The sequence below is a fragment of the Artemia sp. Qi Xiang Cuo genome, chromosome 12 (assembly GCF_049724085.1).
Source record: "Artemia sp. Qi Xiang Cuo chromosome 12, ASM4972408v1, whole genome shotgun sequence".
In the NCBI taxonomy this organism is placed as follows: domain Eukaryota; kingdom Metazoa; phylum Arthropoda; class Branchiopoda; order Anostraca; family Artemiidae; genus Artemia; species Artemia sp. Qi Xiang Cuo.
In genome coordinates, this window is record NC_142805.1 from 40,605,375 (window position 1) to 40,626,318 (window position 20,944).

Consider the following 20,944-nt stretch of genomic DNA (forward strand, 5'->3'; position numbering starts at 1 on the left):
TCTTCAATAACAATTTCAAGAACCTGGTCAGATATCAAAAGAACTCATTTATGCCATTCCCTGTAATATGGTTACATTTTCCAAAAATAATAATATATAGCCAATTTGAGCTGTATTCCAAAGTGGTCACAATTTGTTGGAAACGCGGAGCGGAAAAGCGATTGACCTCCGAACCATTTGAGCAATAGCGTATATGCTCCATCTCTGACGATATTTTGTCAACATTACCTATCCTCTATCTCCGACCTCCGACGCTCCGTTTTCAAAATAAAATAAAGCAAACGATGATTGAAGGCTTGAAACTACATGTTATGCAAAGCACTATATCACCTGAATTGAGACCTTTAAACAAGAAAGTTCTTTACCTCTAGAATAAAGAACAGTCTAATAGTATAATTACATGGAACTTAAAATGCAACTCTAGAAAACTAAAAACAAATTATGTGTTCTTAAAACTACGACGAGAATACGAAAAATTGATAGTTCTAAAAAATGAAGACTTGCATTTTGAAGACTAGTATCCGGTTATCAAAGAAAACATGACTAGATACGGGGTTTTAGACAAAGTGTTAATCCTGATATGTGGGAACAATTATGGGAACAAATTCAAGAAAAAAGTATTTTAAACGGGCGTCACAAATCATGTCGTACTGATTTATTGATTTCTATCCAATATCATTTTATTTTCATGTATTGATTTAACTTGACTCTTTTGAAAAAATATGCGCAAATAGCTTTACAATTAATCTAATAATTTCCACTTGGTCCCTCATCACTTGGTGCAACTGTCATACATAGAGTTCACCTTAGGAAGAACATGCTGTTTCTCGTAAAAAAATAAAATAGCTTAGCCTATTTAGAATTATTTGTAGTACGTCTTGCTATGGGTGGAAGAGACACGGGAAATACATTCAGGTGTGGATTGATCCATAAAAGTAGATAGTGTGCGCTCGATAAAGATCTTTCTCAACCAAAAAATCTCAATTTTTTGGAAGATTCAGTATTAATCATAATTAACCTACTTATCTAGATCATAGTTTAATCTTTTCCGTTCTTGCTCCCCATAGCACTTAGTTCGTATTTACTTTCTCTAGAAATGTCTAACTAAAGTTCCAACTTGAGAAGAGTGCCGTTCTGGATCTGCTAAGCATGGAAAAGCAGGCAGGGGGCAACTAAAATTTTTGAACGTGAGTGTGATATCTTAGAGCTCTACCAAATATTTCTAGACTTCACAACAAACTGTGAAATAAACTTGGGTGCCTACTGATTTTTCTACGTTGATAGAAACCAAAAAGTAGGATGGAGCATATCTAGTAAAAATTCAATTTCTGACCCGGTTTAAGGACGACTTTTTATCTTTAAATGTGCAATAATATTTCAGCGATGTGTGGTTGAGTATTTTTCGTCCCGTACTGAAATTATTTTAGTACCTATTGTTTACTGCCTGCCTTTATTCCGCAAGGCTGATTTCATGGCAATTGTCCGTCCAAGAATTGCCCGTCTTCTTTTTCCCTTACGGATTCGAGTCCCTCTTCCATGCGAACCAAAGCAATCAACTGATTAACTTGCCATAAACCTTTGAATCAGATAGCTTATTGGATTCATGCAGGAATAACACAGATTTTATTCATACAGACCTATGTTAAAGAATAAAGTCAATATGATTCAAGCAAATAAATGCTACCCAGGGTATGTTCATAAGAGGAATCGCAAGAGGTAAAAATAAAAATTGATACGGAGTGCTAAACTGTTTTTTAACCCAAAGGTAGTACAGTGGAATCATGTTCTGCTTGACAATTCAGGCCCCGGGGTTCGATTCCAGCTGCCGCACGGCTTGCTACCTATCCTGTGAAAAAGATCCAACAACTAAACCAGCAATCTGACGCCCTACGCACTATCAATGACTTGGGAGGATCTTTATCCTTTTATTTATTTTTTTTTTACAATTTTTTTTTTCAGAGACTAACCAGCTAAGACACATTTGAACACGTGCTCCATACTCAAACACATAAGGAAACATAAAAATACACTGACAACTTCTGTCATAAGGTGATTCGTACATTAAATCTAAGCCATTGTTGAATTTTCTTTCTATGTTTTTTTCCCCGTTGATGAGTTTATGAATCGTACCGATTTTGTGGCTGAGCCTGAGACACTCGAATACTGACATTGAGTATTTACCTTGGACGAATGTCAGGGGTTTCTAGTGCCAGAATTGTACCAGTATTGCTTGGAGTACTTGTGGCATTTCTTCTTTGACCATTATAAATATCAGGAAGTTCTTCCAAAGCTTCTGGTCGACTTGGATGTTCCTAAAACATTCATTCACATATTAATTTTGAAGCCTTTCATTTATTAATACGGTTACTATAGCTGGCACAATTGTACCAGATCGGGCACATATTAGCCTTGCGTGTACATAATCTTACATTTTCAATTAACACGAAATCTGGTAAATTTAAGGTCTATTCAAATCTGATAAAGAAAGACTTCAATATCAGTACTGCTTTTTTAAATAAATATTTTTATTTTGTATTCGAATTCTTTCGTATTTTCTATGATTTGAGCTTGAGATTTTACTTATGAAATTGTCATAAAAAGCCTCATAACTGAAAAATTGGTGATTTTACATTCGAACCCGAATTATCTTGACTTGAAATTTCAACCTTCAGTCAAAACTACACAAATGTATCATCGCTTAGGTTCGTGAATATGAGTCAACAAAATTCTGAAGTCCGTTATTCATCTTTTTAGCAGAGATTACATGTTAGCAAGGTTACGTCACGTTTTATGCATGCTAGGTTGCCAAAAGTTGTGCTTATTCGCAATCAGGTTAAGCACAAACGAATGACCTTGAATGAGATAAGAATTACGAGAAAATACTTAAAGGAAGTGAGAATTCCATAGGAGAGAGCAAAGAATGGTTCTTGAAAGACCGTGGAATGGAGGAGAAACTTGACCAACATTGTTTGCCCAAGGCGAGTTTGTACTCCTATGAGCAATTAGTAGTACTAGCTCATCAAAATTGAATTTTTCAACTTCTTTGGTAATTTTCTTACAAAATACAAATTTTTCTTAATTTCTTTTAGAACAGCGTTTTCCAAAACGGGAGGCGCGTTTCCCTAGAAAATGCAAGGACTAGTCTAAAGGGTGGCACCAATATTAGCCAGGATTGACAAACAATCAAATAAAATTAAAACTACGCAGTCACGCTGAATATCTTAACCTATTTGGGACTGATGGTTTTGCAGGTCCAGGTTGAACAGAACCTAGGTTCGCCGTCTCAAGGTTAAATTAGCAAGTTTTATAGATGCTGCTGGATACTTCGTTCAGGGGCAATCAATTAGACGATCGTCAGAGACAATCTTTGCGATCAATTAGTTTCTGAGATACGCACTTTAAAATTCGCCCTACAAGTAAAAGAAGGAAGTGATATGGCTTAAACCGCATATTTAATTGGATATATTCAATATGTTGAAAAGAATAATATGACTGAAGATATATTTTTCTTGCCAACTCATTCCTGGCAAAGTCACATCCAGTGAAATTTTTAATCTAATTGAAAAGTTTTGAATGAAAAAGGCATATTGTGAAAAAATGTTGTTTGGCTTGGTACAGACGGTGCAAAGTCAATGTCAGGAAATAAAACGGGCATTCTAGCACTAATTAAAACGAAAACACCCTATGTTCTCGCAACGCACTGTATGCTTCACAGAGCAGCTCTGGTATCAAAAGATATGAGTGAGGAACTTACAGACGTTTTTATAAAAGTAATGAAAATTATAAAATACATAAAAACCGTCCATTACAAATTAAATTATTTACAAAGCTTTGTGACGATATGGGAGCTACTTACACATCACTTTTTTACTATTGTGAAGTACGCTGGCTATTTTGTGCAAAAGCAGTTCCGAGAATAAATGAACTCCAAGTGAAAATCGCAGTTTTCATCACAGAAAATCAAAATGAGGATGCAAAAATGTTTAGGGATGGTAATTTAATCATTAAATTGACCTGTTTGGTGGAAAGTTTAGGAAAACTGAGTGTTTTAAATAAATCGATGAGTGAGCCACAACTTCATCTATTGATTCAAAAAGCTAATGTGAAATGTAAGTTGGACATGTTTCCAGTTTTAAATATATGCGCCCAAGATAACATGAAAGCAAACAAAATTCCACTTTTAGAACACTTGGATACTTTGTTAATTCATTTCTCGAATTATTTTGATGATTTCGATTTTAAAAAATATGATTGGTTACAGAATTTAATCATCGACGAAGAAGATGAATTTAAATAAACAAGTAATGAGAAAGAACACTTGATTGAATTAGCTTTTGATACTTCTTTAAAACAAAATTTCAGAATGCATATCTAATTCAGTTTTAGAGTAAACTGATAGATAGACTTATATATCAACAAATGAAATGACATCATTTTTATACAATCCTAAAAAGGGCTTATCCCAGATTCACCTCTCAATCACTCGGACTATCAGTCTTAGCTTTTTCTACAATTAGCCATGTCTTGATGCCTGCAAAATACTTGAATTTAATAAACTGATATTTAGAGTAAATATAATATTTTGTCAAATAGAGCATCACTGCCATTCGCAAAATCATATTTACACGAACAGGATTTTCTGCATTAGCTGAAATGAAATCGAAATATCGTGTATGTTTGGTAGTAAAAAAGGAGCTTCGTGTAGCAGCCTCATCACTGACACCAGAATTTGACAAATTTGCGCTAACAGGCAAGCACGTCCATCGAATTAAAACTACTACTACTACTACTAACAACTCACCGCAGCACTAAGCCGCCTGAAGCCAACACAGCTACGCACGCACCTCCTCCATCCCAATTTATTCAAAGCCTCCCTTTCTACACCCTCCCATGAAGTTCCCATTTCCTTTAAATCTTTCTTTATGACGTCCTCCCACCCCAGACGAGTTTTTGTTTGTTTGTCAGAGCTGGTCTTAATAAATTTCGTAGTAAACTACAAAAAATTTTGGTGCCTGTATTATCTTATATAATGAAAGAAACGCACCATATAATCAAATATTTTTTAGGGAGCCATGGTAAAAAAAAATTTGAAAACCATGGTCTAAGAAGTGTGTCACACTGAATTCTTAAAGTTCAAAGCGAAAATTTTCATAGATTGGCATGCAAATTTCCAAAGGATCTGTGAAAACTAACTGTAAGTTTGTCGGGCGACAGCGATGTTTACTTATGCGTATTTATTTTGCAGCCATATCCTCTAAATGTAGTTATATGTTACTTACGTCCAGACTTTCTGAACAAAGAGTAAATAAGAAATTGAAAATTTCTTCGGTATCACTAGTGATTTCACGTTTATCATCATAAATGTGGTTGCATGAAACGCAACAAGTGCAAACGTTTATTTTGATCATCTGCATATTCATAGCAATTCGTCCGATACATTTTTTAAAAGTCACGCAGCAGCCTGTTAGTAGACGCTTACGTGTATTTGACAATTACACCATGCTTTAATGTATTAAGTACACAGCTTATATGATAAAGGGGTATATATCGACTTCTTTCTTTACGGAATTGATGTTTTGGAATTTTATTACTCTAATAACCTGGAGCCTGTAAGTATTGAAACCACTAATTTCTAGCTCAATTATTTGCAGATTATCCGAATATTAAACAAGTTATTTGCTATATGTCTAGAACCTTTAACATTTCACTAGTCCTTTAGTTACAGAGAGAAAGAGATACAGGGAGAGAGAGAGACAAAGAAAGAGAGAATCATATGGACTCCATGTGTTTCCCAGAATGTTATGCTCACTCAACATTTTAAACACGAAGCTCTGTACAAAGGTAGACTAAATTTTCAGACCAGCACACCAACCGGCAGATGGAAGACACTGCACCAACTAGGAACAGATTAGGGCGCTTAGGAGCGCGTCTAGACAATAAATGGCCAGCTACCGGGTCCTTCTAACCGTTAATTGGTGAAGACTAGCCACTGAGGTACCAGTAGGAGCTTCCCGTTCAGCGCAAGCTGATGTTCAGATTAGTGTCAAAGAGAAAATGAAACAGAGCGTGTCTGTGAAATTATGCTACCAACAGGAGCAAATTTTACAGAGGCATTGCAAATATTTAACTAGGAGAAGACTATATAAGTCACGTGCAGTACTATGAGCGGTTTAAGCGCTCTAAACATAGATATGTAAGTCGGTGAAAATTCAAAGCACGAATAGCCTTCTAAATCCACAGCTGACGAGACAGTTTGGGCCATGATCCGTTGAAATTGGCGTTTATTTGTTCGACAGATCACTGATAAAGTAAGAAGCATTGCAAAATTAAGCAATCAAAGATTTAATGACAAACTTGAGATTCAACGAGCCCGTGCGAATTCCTTGTCACGTTTGTTGACAAATGATTAGCAGCAAAACCAAGAATCAAGGAATTTTTTTGCAAATTGGACAGGATGGAATCTTGTAACAGAAGTTTTCTATCTGTGTGCTAAATCTGAAACAGGTATAAAGACAGTATTAGCAGAAAATACATGGGAAAGAATTAGTTTTGATACAGGCTTTTCGAACCAAGTTCTCACCAAACGGAAGGCAAAGGGCTGCCTCGATCCTGTCAGGGTCGGTTGAAATAACCCTAGTGGAGCAAAAATCCACAGGCCGAGGATCAATAAGGCCGGCGACTTTCCATTTGAAAATGACTGCCACAAAAAGATCCGACACTGCCTCGAATGCTTTACCCACATCTGATTATCGACTCCCGACTGCCCACGGACCGAGTTCTGACCAATAGCTCAACCTAACTGACCATGGTGGCCTTAGAATCGTCATCTGGAATATCTTGATGCTACATTTCCCTGGAGCGAAAGTACTGTTCGCTCGGGAGTTGAAGAGTAATTATATCTCGATAACAGGCATCACCGAGACACATTTTCTCAGCAATAATTCCGAATCCATAGATGAAGGATACTACTTGTTACTGTCTGGAAACGATGTCCGCCGGAATGGTGGGGGCCTTGTCATAACTGTGAATACAAAGAAGTACCTTATATCATTCCCGTAAATCTTAGACAGGATAATGTCAGCACGGCTTCTAACACAAGCATGGAAAGTGGAGTATAATAGTATGTTACGCTCCAACTAACGATGCCGAAGAGTCTACTAACGAGTTTTACTCGCAGCAGTCAGCGCTATTGTCAGGAATATCGTGCCACGACATCATCACACTTCTGGGCAATTATAACACCACTGTCTCAGATCCAGCTGGTGTATGGTGAGCCATGATTGGTGGAGTGACTTCAGACTCTGCCAATGAAAACGAAACCCGTCTCCTGTAGTTTTGTGCAGCAAGTAGGCCCGCTATGACAAACACATGATTACAAGGGAAGAGGATACCCAAACATACTTGGTACAGCAACGACGGGAAGACCAGGAAGATGGTAGACTATATCATCGTAAGTTATCAATGTTCAAAATCCCCAAAATAAGAGTATCAGAGATAAGTGTACTGTGGAGATTTCAAATAAATTTTTAATACCTTGAGGCCCAACCTGATTTCTAGGGAGCATAGGAAATACCCAAGTATAATGCCTTGAAAGCAGCTGAGTCCTCTGTTGGTTTAAGGCAGGCACGCAAAGCCTAATGGCTGTCAGAAGATATCTTGAAAGTCATAGAACAACTCATTCACCTCAGCGCGCAACATATCAGCATACCGCAAGCTGAACGGGGTGAGAAATATACTCTTCCATCGCAAAAAGAAACAGTTCGTCCAAAAAAAGCCAAGGAGCTAGAATATACCGCTGGTAAAGGTGACATTGGGGCACTGTACAGACATCTCCATAAACTTACCTCCAAGGAACCCGCTTCACTTGGTCCCTTAGCTGCTCCGATGAGTCCCGTTACCAGATGAAACAACCCAGCTTGAGGATGGAAATATCATTTCTCCACCCTCCTTAACGACGACGCTGTCCTCTCTCCTGACCTGGATCTGATAAGAGCTGCATCACTCGCGCCTACAATTCCGCTTGGCAGTCGTGATGAACAGCCATTTTTCCTCAATGAAATCAACAAATCCATGAAGAGACTGGAAAACTGTTTGCAATGACCCTCATCGACAGGTGATCCAGTATACTTCGAAGAAACCGAAGAATTGAACAAGCTGGATTCATGCCCGGCGGCTCCATAGACGAACAGATATTCACTCTGCCACAAATGATAGAAAACACGCGGGAGTTTCGGCAAAAGGCGTTCACAGGGTTAGTCGACTTCAAAGCCGCTTTTGACTTTGTAAGTAGGAAGTCCCTGTGGCTCATACTCAGAACAACCGATCTGCCACATAAGTACTGTCCTATCTTTTACAGAGTGTATGAACAAATTCAAAGGGAAACATAGCCACCCATTTAGCGCTTGTGCAGGAGTTAGACAGGGATGCGTCGCAGCTCCGGGACTATTTAATTGTGTCATTGACTATGTGATGATGAGGACGACAACCCGACTGAACTTAGGCATGAAGTACGTTGACAGACTTTAGGGTAACGCTGACTTTGCCGCAGATATAAATACATATGCAGGCTCAGTCCTACTATGCAGCACAGATACTTGACCGACAACCACCACTACTTTGAGGATGCTGGATGCAACTCAATTCAAAGGACTCCGAAAGATAGGGGGACTCCACTGCTAAGCTTGGTTACCCTTAATCTGACTTTAGAAGCTCATAAGGGAATCCTTAAGCCCATTTTAAGTATAACTTTTACTCACATTAATGTCTTGGGTCCTTAGAATGATCATCGCTCTGACAGTTCCAAACCTGATTTGACTTCCTTCTTCAACGAAGTACCGCAAGTTGGGTTTTAATACCCGCTAAAATATGAAAGTGCTTTACTAATAAAATTCAAAAATTAGATTTTTACTTGATCTTTTTTTCGTCCAATAGCTTTCTTTTGATTAGGGACTAATATTTATTTTGCAGTTAGCTAGAAACTATTATTTCAAAATAGGGTCTAAAAAATGGCCAACAATTTTTTTTAACAAACCATTGCAAAACAAGTCACGGGCAAGGTCAAAGAAACCAAAGTCCACACATATAGCAAGGTAGGCACCGATCGCGTCTATTTATCATTCTAAAAACGTAGACCCTTGGATATTATCAAATTACTGTTCTGGGTATATTGTAGCTTGATAGTTAAAACTGTTATCCGGGTGAACATGTGATGTTTAGCTCAATGTATATCCTTAGAATGAAAGAGTACCACCAGTGAAAGAGCGCGCAAGACACGCTATGAGGAAGTTCCAATGTAAAAGAAAGGGGATACAAGCTCCTGGCATACCTGGCTGGGAAACAGGAGTTATATTTAACAACAATTTCTTCCCAGCATGAAAGATTGGTTCGAGAACAGTGTATGAACAATCTTCCATCCTTCTTAGACCACTGAATCATAAAATTTAATATCTTTGTATCTCGACAGTAAAAAAAAAAAAAAAAAAGCAAAAGCAAAAGAGAGATAAAAGACGAAAACAAATTGGTCATGCCACATTCACAATGAGATTTTATTAATACCGAAATTTAGCTAGCGCTAATTTAAGCCAATCAGAAAAATCTATGACAAGTCTGATTGGTTCGAATTAGCGCTTGCTAAATCTCTATATTAGTAAAGTTGTATTGTGAATAGGCCTTCACTTACAACCAAAGATTAACCAAAAAGCTTGATAATTTGCCCTGTATACCGGGTGATCTGAGCAGGGACTTGGACAAGGAGGCGGACAGACTTATAGAAAGCATGAAAAGCGCTCAAGATCAAGCAGGCCCCTGACACCAATGGAGGACAGAATCAAATAAATAGTTAGTAGAATTCAGAGTTAAGTCAAAGCAGAAAAATTAACTAGAAGGCTACTAAGAATTTCCACCCGATAATTGCCATCCGGAGACTAGGATGTATATTCAGAAGGTTTTAAATTTCTTAAAAAGAAATAAGGAAAGTAAAATAAACCTTTTGAGAGACTTTCTATAAATACATGATTTTAAGGTTACTATTAAGGTACTAAAAGCTTTAAAAAGGACACAAGGCCCACTTGTGGAACGTTTCGAGGAAAGATGGCACTCTCCCAATGGCCCCAGAAGAAACCCCGAAGTACGTGCCTGAGATACATTTAAATGAACATGAAAATACAGTCAGCTGACAATATTAACCTCAGTTTAGGGGACAGGGTGTATCTCAGATAATAAGAGAAGACTGAGTCCAAAAGCTGTGGATGATTTTGAACCTTTTAAAGCCCGTGGTGCTGACAGAGTATATCGAATCATGCTCCAAAAAAGGTTGGGAAATTACAAATCTATTTCCAAGTGGAGCCTCACTTTAGGCTATGTTCACAGGATGTTGCTAAAGCTAGATATGTCTTTACATCTAAGCCTGGAAACATTATTATTCGAATCCCAGCTCTTACAGGTTGATCAAGCTAAAATCCTTTCAATTGAAAGTGACGGAGCAATTAATACATAGATACCTGATTAGTAATCCAGAGATCCAATATTTAATTTCTAAAAGCAAAATAGATTTTAAAATCAGATGCTCCACAAACAACTGTACTTTAATTGATATGGCGTACAAACCAAGCTCTAGGAACTAAGGAGTAAGCTCAGGCATATTTCTAGACATAAAAGGAGCGTATGACCAAGCTAGTTTCAAATCTATAGAAATATCAATTGAACACGGGAAAATAGATAAATCTATACAGAAAGGGCATTCCCATATGCTCAAAAATTAGTAAGTAATCGTGGAATTAAAGGGAGTAAGGAAGTCAAAGACTGTTTTAAAGGGTTGTTCTCAAGGAGGAGCAATTTCTCCATAAATGGAAAATCTACAACGAATAGTCCTTAGAACATGATTCCGAGTACACTCAGTCTTATGCTGATGATCTAGTATCTCTCCTAAGAGGTAAATTCATCCACCACTTCAACATATGCCGGCCAACAGTGCAGTGAGTGACATTTCTGTGATTGAAATACATCAGAACAAACTTAAACTCAAAAATCTTGACACAAATAAGTCAGTATACCCAGGTGATATCCCTACCAAATTGATTGTGGAATGTTCTCAGTATTTAAGTGTACCTCTAACTGCTATTTTTAACCAATGTTTTGCAGATGGTATTTTTTCCAGTGTGTTTTAAACGAGCTATTATATCACCTATATAGAAAACTAAGACCCTAAAAGTTTCTTCTGGCTTAAGGCCAATATCGAAAACCTCCATTTTTGAAAGTTTTATTTACAATTTCCATTTTGACAATATCAGAGGCAACGATATAGCGTTGCCTATAGTAGAGGCCATACGGCTCCAATATTTTATTATTTATTTATTATTATGATTTTTTTCCCAGAGGCACTTCATATGGAAGGGGTCGTCGTAAAAACTTCAAAGGGGGTTCATTCAATTGAAAATCGAGAGTTCTAGTGCCCTTTTAAAGGGTCAAAAGTGATTGGAAGGCAACGAAAACCCTTCCCATGCCCACCATTTCCCCAAACACATCCAATCAAAATTTTGAGATATCCATTTTGTTCTACGTACTTGATTTCCAGATAGAAATTATGTTTTTGAGGAAGACACTCCCACACAGCTCGCAGGGTAAGGATTGAAAGGTATGCCCTGGGGGCATATAAGCTTTTTATAGAAAGCTTTGTCGTAGAAACTTCAAAAAGGGCTCATTCGATTGGAAATTTAAAGGGCTAGTGTCCTTTTTGATAGTCGAAAGTGATTGGAAGGCAACTAACCCCCCTCTCACGCCCACCTTTTCCCCAAACAAATCCAATTAAAATTTTGAGAGAGCCATTTTGTTCAACGTTGTTGAAAATTCTAGAAATTAGGTCTTTGAGTTTGACAACCCCCCCCCCCCCCATCCCTCAGGGCAAGGGGGTTGTAAGTTATGCCTTTGGGGAATATGAGGTTCTAATAGAACGAGTTGTCATAAAAACTTCAAAAAAGTCTCATTTAGCTGGAAAATGAAGGTTCTTGTGCCCTTTTTAATCAACGACATCAATTGGAAGGCAACTAACACCTATTTCAAGCCCATAAAGTCCCCAATCACATACAATACAAATTTTTAGATATATATTTTGTTCAACTTAGTTGAATGTTTGGAAATTATATTTTTGAGCATGACACCCCCCTCCCTCAAGGTCTTCAGGGCAAGGATTATAAGTTAAGCCCTGGGGCACATATGGTTCTTATGGAAGGAATGCTTATATAAACTTCAGAGGGCTCATTTCATTGGAAATTGAAAGTTCTAGTTCACTTTTTAAGCGCCAAAATATATTGGAGGGTAACCAACCCCCCGCCCACACCCTTTTTTCCCAAATGCATCCGATAAAAATTTTGAGAGATGTATTTTGTTAAATACAGTTCAAAGATCATATAACAAAACCTCCGGTGTTGTCCTGGGGGTGTGTATGGTTCTTATGAATGGGATGGTAGCATAAACTTCAGAGAGGGCTCATTTGATTGGAAATTTAAAGTTCTATTTCTCTTTTTAAGAGTAAAAAGAGATTCGAGGAAAACTAGCCCCCCCCCCATCGAACACCCTCCTTTTTCCCCAAGCTTATTCAATAACATTTTTAAAATAGCCATTTCATTAAAAATAGTTCAAAGGTCAGAAAATAAAAACTCCTGTGTTGATGCAACCCCCCATGACCCGGAGGCAGGCGTTGTAAGTAATGCTCCGGGGCATATATCGTTTTTATGGAAGGGATGCTTGTATAAACTTCGGAGAAGGTTCATTTGATTGGAAATTGAAAGTTCTCGTTCACTTTTTAAGAGTAAAAAGAGATTAGAGGGCAACTAGCCCCCCCCCCCTCCACGCCCCAAATGCATCAGATGAAAATTATGAGATAGCCATTTTTTTTTAAATAGTTCATAGTTCAGATAACAAAAACTCCGGTGTCGACACCGGAGTTTAAACCCCAGGGCCCAAGGGTAGGCGATGTAAGTTATGCCCTGGGGGCATATATGAGTGTTATGGAAGGGATGCTCGTATAAACTTCATAAAAGGCTAATTTGACTAGAAATTGAAAGTTGTAATTCACTTTTTAAGAGTGAAAAGTGATCGGAGGGCAGCTAACCTTCCCCAACACTCCATTTATTTTTTTTCTCAGACGCACTTCATATAGAAGGGGTCGTCGGATAAACTTCAAAGGGGGCTCATACCAAAACGGGCAATCTTTTTTCACTTTGATATTGTTTCTTTGATACCAGTGTTGATAATTTGATTAATACTCGATTTTTTTTTAAAGTTTTATATTGAAACAGGGAGTTTATAAAAACTAGAAATTTTTGCAGCAAGATACGCAATAGGACTAATTAAAAAAAACTTTCCAAACTATAAGCTGCTAATAGAAAAGTAAAGAGTATTTTAAGCTTATTATGAGCTGAAACAAATACATTCTAAAATTCAAACTCAAGACGACCAGAAATTACTAGTAAAGAATAAATGAAACCCAAAACGAACAGAAATTAAATAAACAATCATAGGAAAAAACATACAACCAGTAATAATATAAATGGATATATATGAACTTAAAACGAGTGATACTTAAACTATATACGACAGTCATGCTTAAAATGACAAAATAATATTTTGTTACTTAAATATAAATGAAACTTAAAACGAACTGTAGTTAAATAAACAACCAATACAAACAAGCATGCAATAAATATTAATATAAATGAACGAACAAATCTAAAAACGAGTGAAACTTAGATTGGACATGTGAATCAAGCTGAAAATATACGAATTTAGCTACGGACAAGAGTTTGGGTTTCGTCTTCTTCTCCTACTGTGAAGGTGTAAAATCTACTGAGTCGTCTACGCACCACGGAAAACTATATCTATCTTGAACATTCCTGGAAAGTATACACAACATCAAATTGAATATTTGATACATAATTATATTAGTTGTTGAAAGATCCATCAGTTCAAGAATTTATTTAACTCTAAATTCATTTTTATGTTCAATGATTTAAGAACTGGAAAAGAAAATATTTGTGATATAATTTGTTTTCAGTTAAGTGCCAATGACGCTGTAGGCTTTTGATTTTTATTTACAGTTAAGGCAGGGGGCAGTACCCAAACTCTTGTTTGTAGGGAAACTGTATTCTTTTTTAATAGAATTAGAAAGAATTAATAAATTAAACTAACAATTTGATACACAATTATATGAGTTGCTAAAAGCTGATCAGTTCAAAATTTCACCATAGCTTCAATGGTTATTTTCAAAATTAAATAAAATAAAAACTTCATTTGTAATAAAATTGATTGTAAGTAGATCACAAATGGCGCATTAGGTTTTCGACTTTTACAGTGACAGAAGGAGGCGATACCCAAACTCTTGTGTGTAGTGATTTTTGTTCGTTTCAAGCTTGATTTGCATATTCAATTTAAGTTTCACGTCACATTCTTACCATGAACTTTGGTCACAAGTGCCTTAGTTCTGACTATCATCGAAGTTTTCTTCCCTCCCCCTTTAAATAAAATCTCACAATCCTTCCAAATACAAGATTCAATGCTAATAGAGCTCCAAACACCCTACGTGACTTGTTGACCATGAGGTACAAAAACTATTTTGTCCCCTATTTTGTTTTCTATTTTAATAATTGATTTAACTTTTTGGTATATGTTTATACCCTAACATCTGTTTTATCATCGTAATTATTCTGGTGCTTATGCTAGCTCTTGTGCTATTTTAGCCAATAAATCGTATTCTATTCTATTATTTTGATATACAACATTTTGATGGATGTCCTAAGTAATACATGTCCTAATTAATAACAAAAAAGGTTATGGGAGAACGAACATCTTATCAGATAGGAAGGTAAAACTCTCCTAAACCTAGATTATACAGATGGTGTGAGTAGGCCTACCCTAGATAAAAATATTTACAACATGAATGAATTTTTTGAGTTTTGAGAGCTGAGGGCGTATTAGTAGGTCTAACACTTTTTTTTATTATTTAAAAATAAATTAGTACATTAAATTGATTACTTTAACAATACATTATTTACAAAGGCGACGCTAGGTGACAAGTAAATCAACCAAATGAATGACTTCTTCCTTTACCTGGGTAGACTAATTAGTAAGGACGGTGGATATAGCCAAGGTACAGGTGCCAAGATCCAGGCTACTAATTCGTAGTTGAACAAGTTCGAAGGAATAAGAAGAAAAGTCTTTGGACTGAGATTACGATATTAGAAGCCAAAGTGATAACAATGCTCAATTAGGCTCTGAAACATTGGAGCTTGGTTAGATTGATGAATATATACTAGATATTTTCTGGAGGAATTGTCAAAAAACAGTTTGAGGTACTCGTTTTATTGACTTTATATCAAAGAAAAACCTTCATGAAGAATGTGGTTGGATCTTACTTCCTAGAGCTATAATGAAATAATGATTTTGATAGTTGGGTCGAGTTTTATAGATGAGGGAGGATAGGCTCCGTAAATCGTGCTTTTTGGCCATGAATCTGGGGCCAATCGAAAAGCGGGCGTCCGCAATAGAGGTCTTAACGGGTTATAGATAGCATGTAAATATCATTTGAATTTCATGGGAAGGAACAAGAGTGATGCCCTGAACAGATTGGGACAGAAGAGAAAAAATTAGACATTTTCAAATTTAACAGGCCTGGGGATGTGCTCAAAATGGGCAAATTTACAAATTATTCTAAAGATGAACGCAGGACAGGCCTCGTTGAAATTTTTGCCAGCAAATAATATTGTAAAGACTAAATTTCCAAAGCTAAGATGAGCTTAAACACCATTTCTATTATAACGGAATCCAAACTAAAGCAGGTCAAGATGTTATATGAGAACAGGTTTAAATCCTATAGCTATACAGCATCAGTTATGCATCTCACTATATGACTGTTATAAATGAGAGCAAATGCCCACAAGCAGCTCATTCACGGGGATATAATAAATGGATGAAAAATCCATAATGATTATAATGACCTTGAGCTTTTAAAATAATGCTTACAAAAATAACCAAACAGTAAAGGTATTTTTGCAGAATAAAATCTGTTTAACTGCAATAAAAGAATGCTTATCCAGGTAAATCCCGCGACTTTTTTTTAAAACAAGTTATTTAGAAGCTTAGTCTGATGCAATGGGTTTTATTGTAACATACCAAATTATACAAACAAGTATTTCACAAAGTGTGATGCAGAGGACCCAAAGGGTGCAGGGGTGGTTTGGTACAGGGTATCCGTTGCATCAGATTTTGGTGGGGATATGCACCTGCACTGGGTCAGGAACAGGCTATTGGACCTGGAACTGTGTCTCAGATTATATCTGCCCAGTTTAAAGCTACTGAAAGCCCACAGGCTAAAAAGTTTGATGATGAAATTAGGAGTTTTTTTGTACAGTCGAGCTAGATCCAAGCAGGTAATCGTTGGACGTAATTTGATTAAAGAGGTTATACAGAAGCTTAAAAAGAAATTTTCTTGTGGGTCGGATGGGATTTGTGTTTGCCATTTTGAGTTTGCCAGCGATTACCTTTTTGACCACAAGGCTTTACTGTTCCAGATGATTTTTACAGTAGTTGTGCCCGATTGCTTATGTGTTGGTGTTGTAACACTGGTTTTGAAAAAAGGGAAACCGCTTTCTCAATGTTCGTCTTATAGGTCCATTACAGTTTCCAGTGTGTTTTCGAAGATTTTTGAGTTATTGATCATATTCGAAAACAGTGTGTCATGCATTCTTTTTCAGTTTGGGTTTCAACTGCGCCTCGGTTGCTACCACGCACGGAGTTTATGTACAATACTAAAGGATGCTGAAAGGTCTGGTAGCCTTTTAGCTATTGGTGCATATGACATTAGTAATGCTTTCGGATATCTAATTCATTCTCATGCTATGCTTGAGTTATTAAAAAAGGGGTATCTGTTGATGCAGTTAGATCTCTTTATTGTATGTATAGACACCTCCGAGTACGTTTCAAGATTGAATCTTTGCTTCTTTCTTCAGAACTCCACTTGGAATTAGACAATGGGTCATTACCTCTCCTACTATTTATAATAACACAACTTTAAGAGCCCAAGGGGATATATCACCTTACTGTATATTGAACGGTGTTAGTGTGTCTATATTATGTAAGTAAAAACATCATATTTCTACCTGGGATCCTGTAACTGTAAATAAAATTCATCTGAGTCACTAGTATCTCCGTCAGTCGGTTCTACAGGGGCATATACTACTATAACTGATACCCTGAACTTTTTAGTCATAAAATGAGCAATTAGTAATGCTGTTTTTCTCCCTCATGTTCTATACCTGGTTCCTTTCTGGGACATTTTTAAACAATCAGATAAAATAGAAATCAGGGGGCTTATTTTCAATATTTAAATTTCTTTATTCAGGTTCCTCCTTGGACTAGGAATGGTAGACAACGGGAGAGATACAGCTTGCCGGATCCTCTTGATGCTGCACATAGGCTTTTTTCCAAGCTTACAGAATATCCATCAAGCCACCCTTGGAAAGATTTTTTGTTTTAATGCTAGTTTCCCTTTTCTCGCTGGGTTATTATCATTTTTATATTGTATTTATTTGTATGTTTCATTTAAAGAGGTTTACCATCGTTGGTGTGGCTTACTTTTCTGATTTGTTTGGCTTATTTGAGTTTTAGTTTATATGGATTTGTTCCTGTTTTTGTATGTGCTTTTTCTTTTTCATTTTCTTTCTTTTTGTTATACTCCATGGTCATACACTTGTATTTTTGATGGATTATAAAAATAAATTAATCAATAAATTAATAATTAACAATCAGAGAGCTAGATGTAATGGTCTGCCATCTCAGCACAAACAATTTCATCCTTCCCACTGATCAAAATAAATGTTATTTTTAACATCACATTTTTTATATTTATTATGAATATTGTATTTTTCTTTTATATTATTTTACGTATGTGCCAAACAAAGAAAAAATAAATATATATTGATTGCTATAAATACACATCCCTTTTTTCACGCGTGGTACTCAATGTTAAGAAAATTATTGAAAGGGGTATACATATGACAAAAATTCTGAAACAATGACATAGACAATCTGCAACCATAAAAGAAAATATAAGGGACTTTGGAAAGCGGTGTATCACAACCTCGAGTACCATTTCGGGCACCCAGGGTTCCAAAAAAAGTTAGTCACGTAATCTGAAACTTATCTTGACACAGTAAGTACACTAAATATTGGAATTTTCATTGGAAAATCATTTTGTTGCTCAAATTCGGTGCTTTTGCCAAGTGTGGACCGCCTGGAATCTCCTTAAAAAAAAGAGGAAAATCCTAGCTTGACATGTTATCTAAATAATTTCGTTTTTTTTTTCAAGTTCAGAATGCTATTAAAAAAAAATATAATCAAAATCTAGATCTGAAACCACTGAATCGATTGGTATCCATTTTTCTTTTGATGCATGCAAAAGATGTGCAGATTTTCAAATTAGATCTTACATATCAAGACAACATCAACACTTGCAACTTAAATTTAAGTATGCAGTTCTTAACCATCAAATAAGTCTTAAACAAGAATTTATTTCACTGAGATACACCATAAGCCTAATTAATTACAAACATGGTTAACAGTTCGATGGATTAATCTAAACTAAAAAGTAAATAAATGCTCACGTTATTCAAAAATGTTCTATTTGAGCTTCTCAAATCCATTAGTTCTATTGTGTTTTCTTCGTCCACGTGTAAAGATGCATGGTTACTTGACATTGTCTGAAAAAAACATATCATTTCAGCATTGATTATATGTTTTTACATGGCATCTAACTAGCTTCTTTCAGGATTTAAAAAATAATGGCATCAATGAAATTTGCATATGAATACAAAATGGAGGCATTTAATGATATATAGTGGAACTTTAATACTAGACCTCCCCCACCACGGTATAACTAATTAAAATAATCAAGAGGAGGGGGGGGGGGGAATTATCACAAGTTGTAATATAGTTTAACAGTTTTATTAAGGAAAAATATATTATTTCTTAGTCCTTTTTTAGACATCTCAAAATTTATGTCATAAAAATTACTCAATACTGTTTTCACATGACATCTAACTTGCTTCTTTCAGGATTAGTAAAATTTTTCAAATCAATGGAATTTGCTTATGAAAACCAAAGAAAGGCATTGAATGATGTATACTGTAATTTCAATACTAGACCTCCTCCCACCACTGTATAACTAATGAAAATAATCAGTTAATTATTACAATTTGCAATATAGTTTCACAGTTTTATTCAGAAAAAACACGTTAGTTCTTAGTAGATTTTTAGGCATCTCAAAATTTATAACAAAAAAAAGTTTAAAAAAAAAAAAATCAAAATAATAAGTCAATGTCTATTGGCAAGTTTGGGAAATCACAACCTGGATTGTACAAGATCACTGACAATACATAAACACCAAATTTATTGTTATACTTATTATTTATTAAACAAAATTAAAAATGACAACTTAAGATATTTTATGAAGTACTCTGTCACCAAAACGGCTTTTTTTGTATTTAACATATCAAACTAACTGAAAACTCAAAATGGTTTAAAATGTTTTCAGTACAATGGTATAAACCATCAGAAATGCTTCAACAAACTTCCAAAGCATGCTATTTTGCTGTATCCTGTATATTCACAAGTAGAGAAAAAATCAGGTTTGAATATCTTTCAAATCAGGAGCTGAATATCTTTGCCAAAATATTGTAGCTGTGTTAACACTTTCTAATGTAGTTGTCCAGCAACATGGTTGCAATTTCAAATACTACTTACTTGATTGTCAATGAAAATATCACATTGTTCATGGCGTCCAATTGTGTAGTCTCTTCCTTGTAAAAGTTGATAGGTCTTTGTCCCGACTTCTAGGTAAACCACCTACAAAAGAGCTAAAATAATTAGAAAACCAAATTTAATTTTAAAACAGGATAAAGCATACAATGATCACTACAAGATTACAACCAGATTTTTTTGAACCTATGAAAACAGGAAGGGAATGTGACACTCTATTGCAGAAGATTGTGTATTTACAAGAGTGTTGACAGTTTGCAAACAGCAACCTTATAAGAAAATCGAAATATATTTTCTTGTGATTATTATCGCATCTAATCAGCAGGTGTACCAAACCAATCCTGCTCAACTCATCCTCAGGGCTATACTGTGGTGTTTATCCTCCCCATAGTATAGTGCAGATGGTTTGATATCGTTCTATTTTCCCTTCTTGTTTTAGTTTTATTTTTATGTTTAAAGCTTTTTCCAATAGGCAATGATTAGAAGTCCTCAAAAAAAAAAGTCCCCCGAGATCCCAAATCAAATTCCAGTGAAAGTGTCATAGTGAAAGATACCCATCCTGGCTGGTCAAGCACCCTATCTCAAAGTTCTAATGATAGCTCCAATTTGGAGAATAGGACAATGATAAGTGTAGGGGCTAATGTAACCATAAATGATGATAATGGGTTTCAAGAGGTCCTCTCTAGAAGTTATAAAAAAAGGAAAAAAATCTCCCCACTTAAAAGCATTTCCCCTCTCCCTGCCCAAGATCCTCCCTCCAAAAACTTAGGAATTTACCTTAAAATTACTCCCACTACCCCCTTTGAAATAAAAATGATCACTGCAATACGAGTTGCAATTTTTAAATTGCTAAAATCAATGTTTTCTCTTAACATTAACCGTGATGGATCTCTGCTAATAGCTGTAGAAGATCAGAAATCAGCAGATACAATAATTAACCTTAAATCCCTTCTGAATACCCCAATTATTGCATCTAATTGGAACCCAAAACAATCACCAACAAAAATAGTAGTTTATAATGTTCCCCCAGAGATATCTACTCAGGAGTTAAAAGACGGCCTCTCAGATAGGGCTGGAAACACAATCCCAGTTGAGGATGTTACCCAACTTGGAAAACCTAACTCTAATGGCCTAAAAG

At 35.9% G+C, this 20,944-nt stretch overlaps 1 protein-coding gene across 3 annotated transcripts in view; it reads right to left on the reverse strand.

The window, feature by feature from the left end:
• Positions 1-20,944, reverse strand: part of LOC148946111 (uncharacterized) — a 66,681-nt gene that overhangs the window by 28,454 nt on the left and 17,283 nt on the right. For all 3 annotated transcript variants that reach the window (XM_089098113.1, XM_089098112.1, XM_089098111.1), the window contains exons 2-5: positions 19,792-19,893; positions 18,654-18,749; positions 8,757-8,858; positions 2,182-2,312 (exon numbers count right to left, since the gene is read on the reverse strand). In XM_089098113.1, coding sequence (XP_088954239.1) covers positions 2,182-2,312; positions 8,757-8,858; positions 18,654-18,749; positions 19,792-19,893 — 431 coding nt within the window. The remainder of the gene's footprint in view (positions 1-2,181; positions 2,313-8,756; positions 8,859-18,653; positions 18,750-19,791; positions 19,894-20,944) is intronic.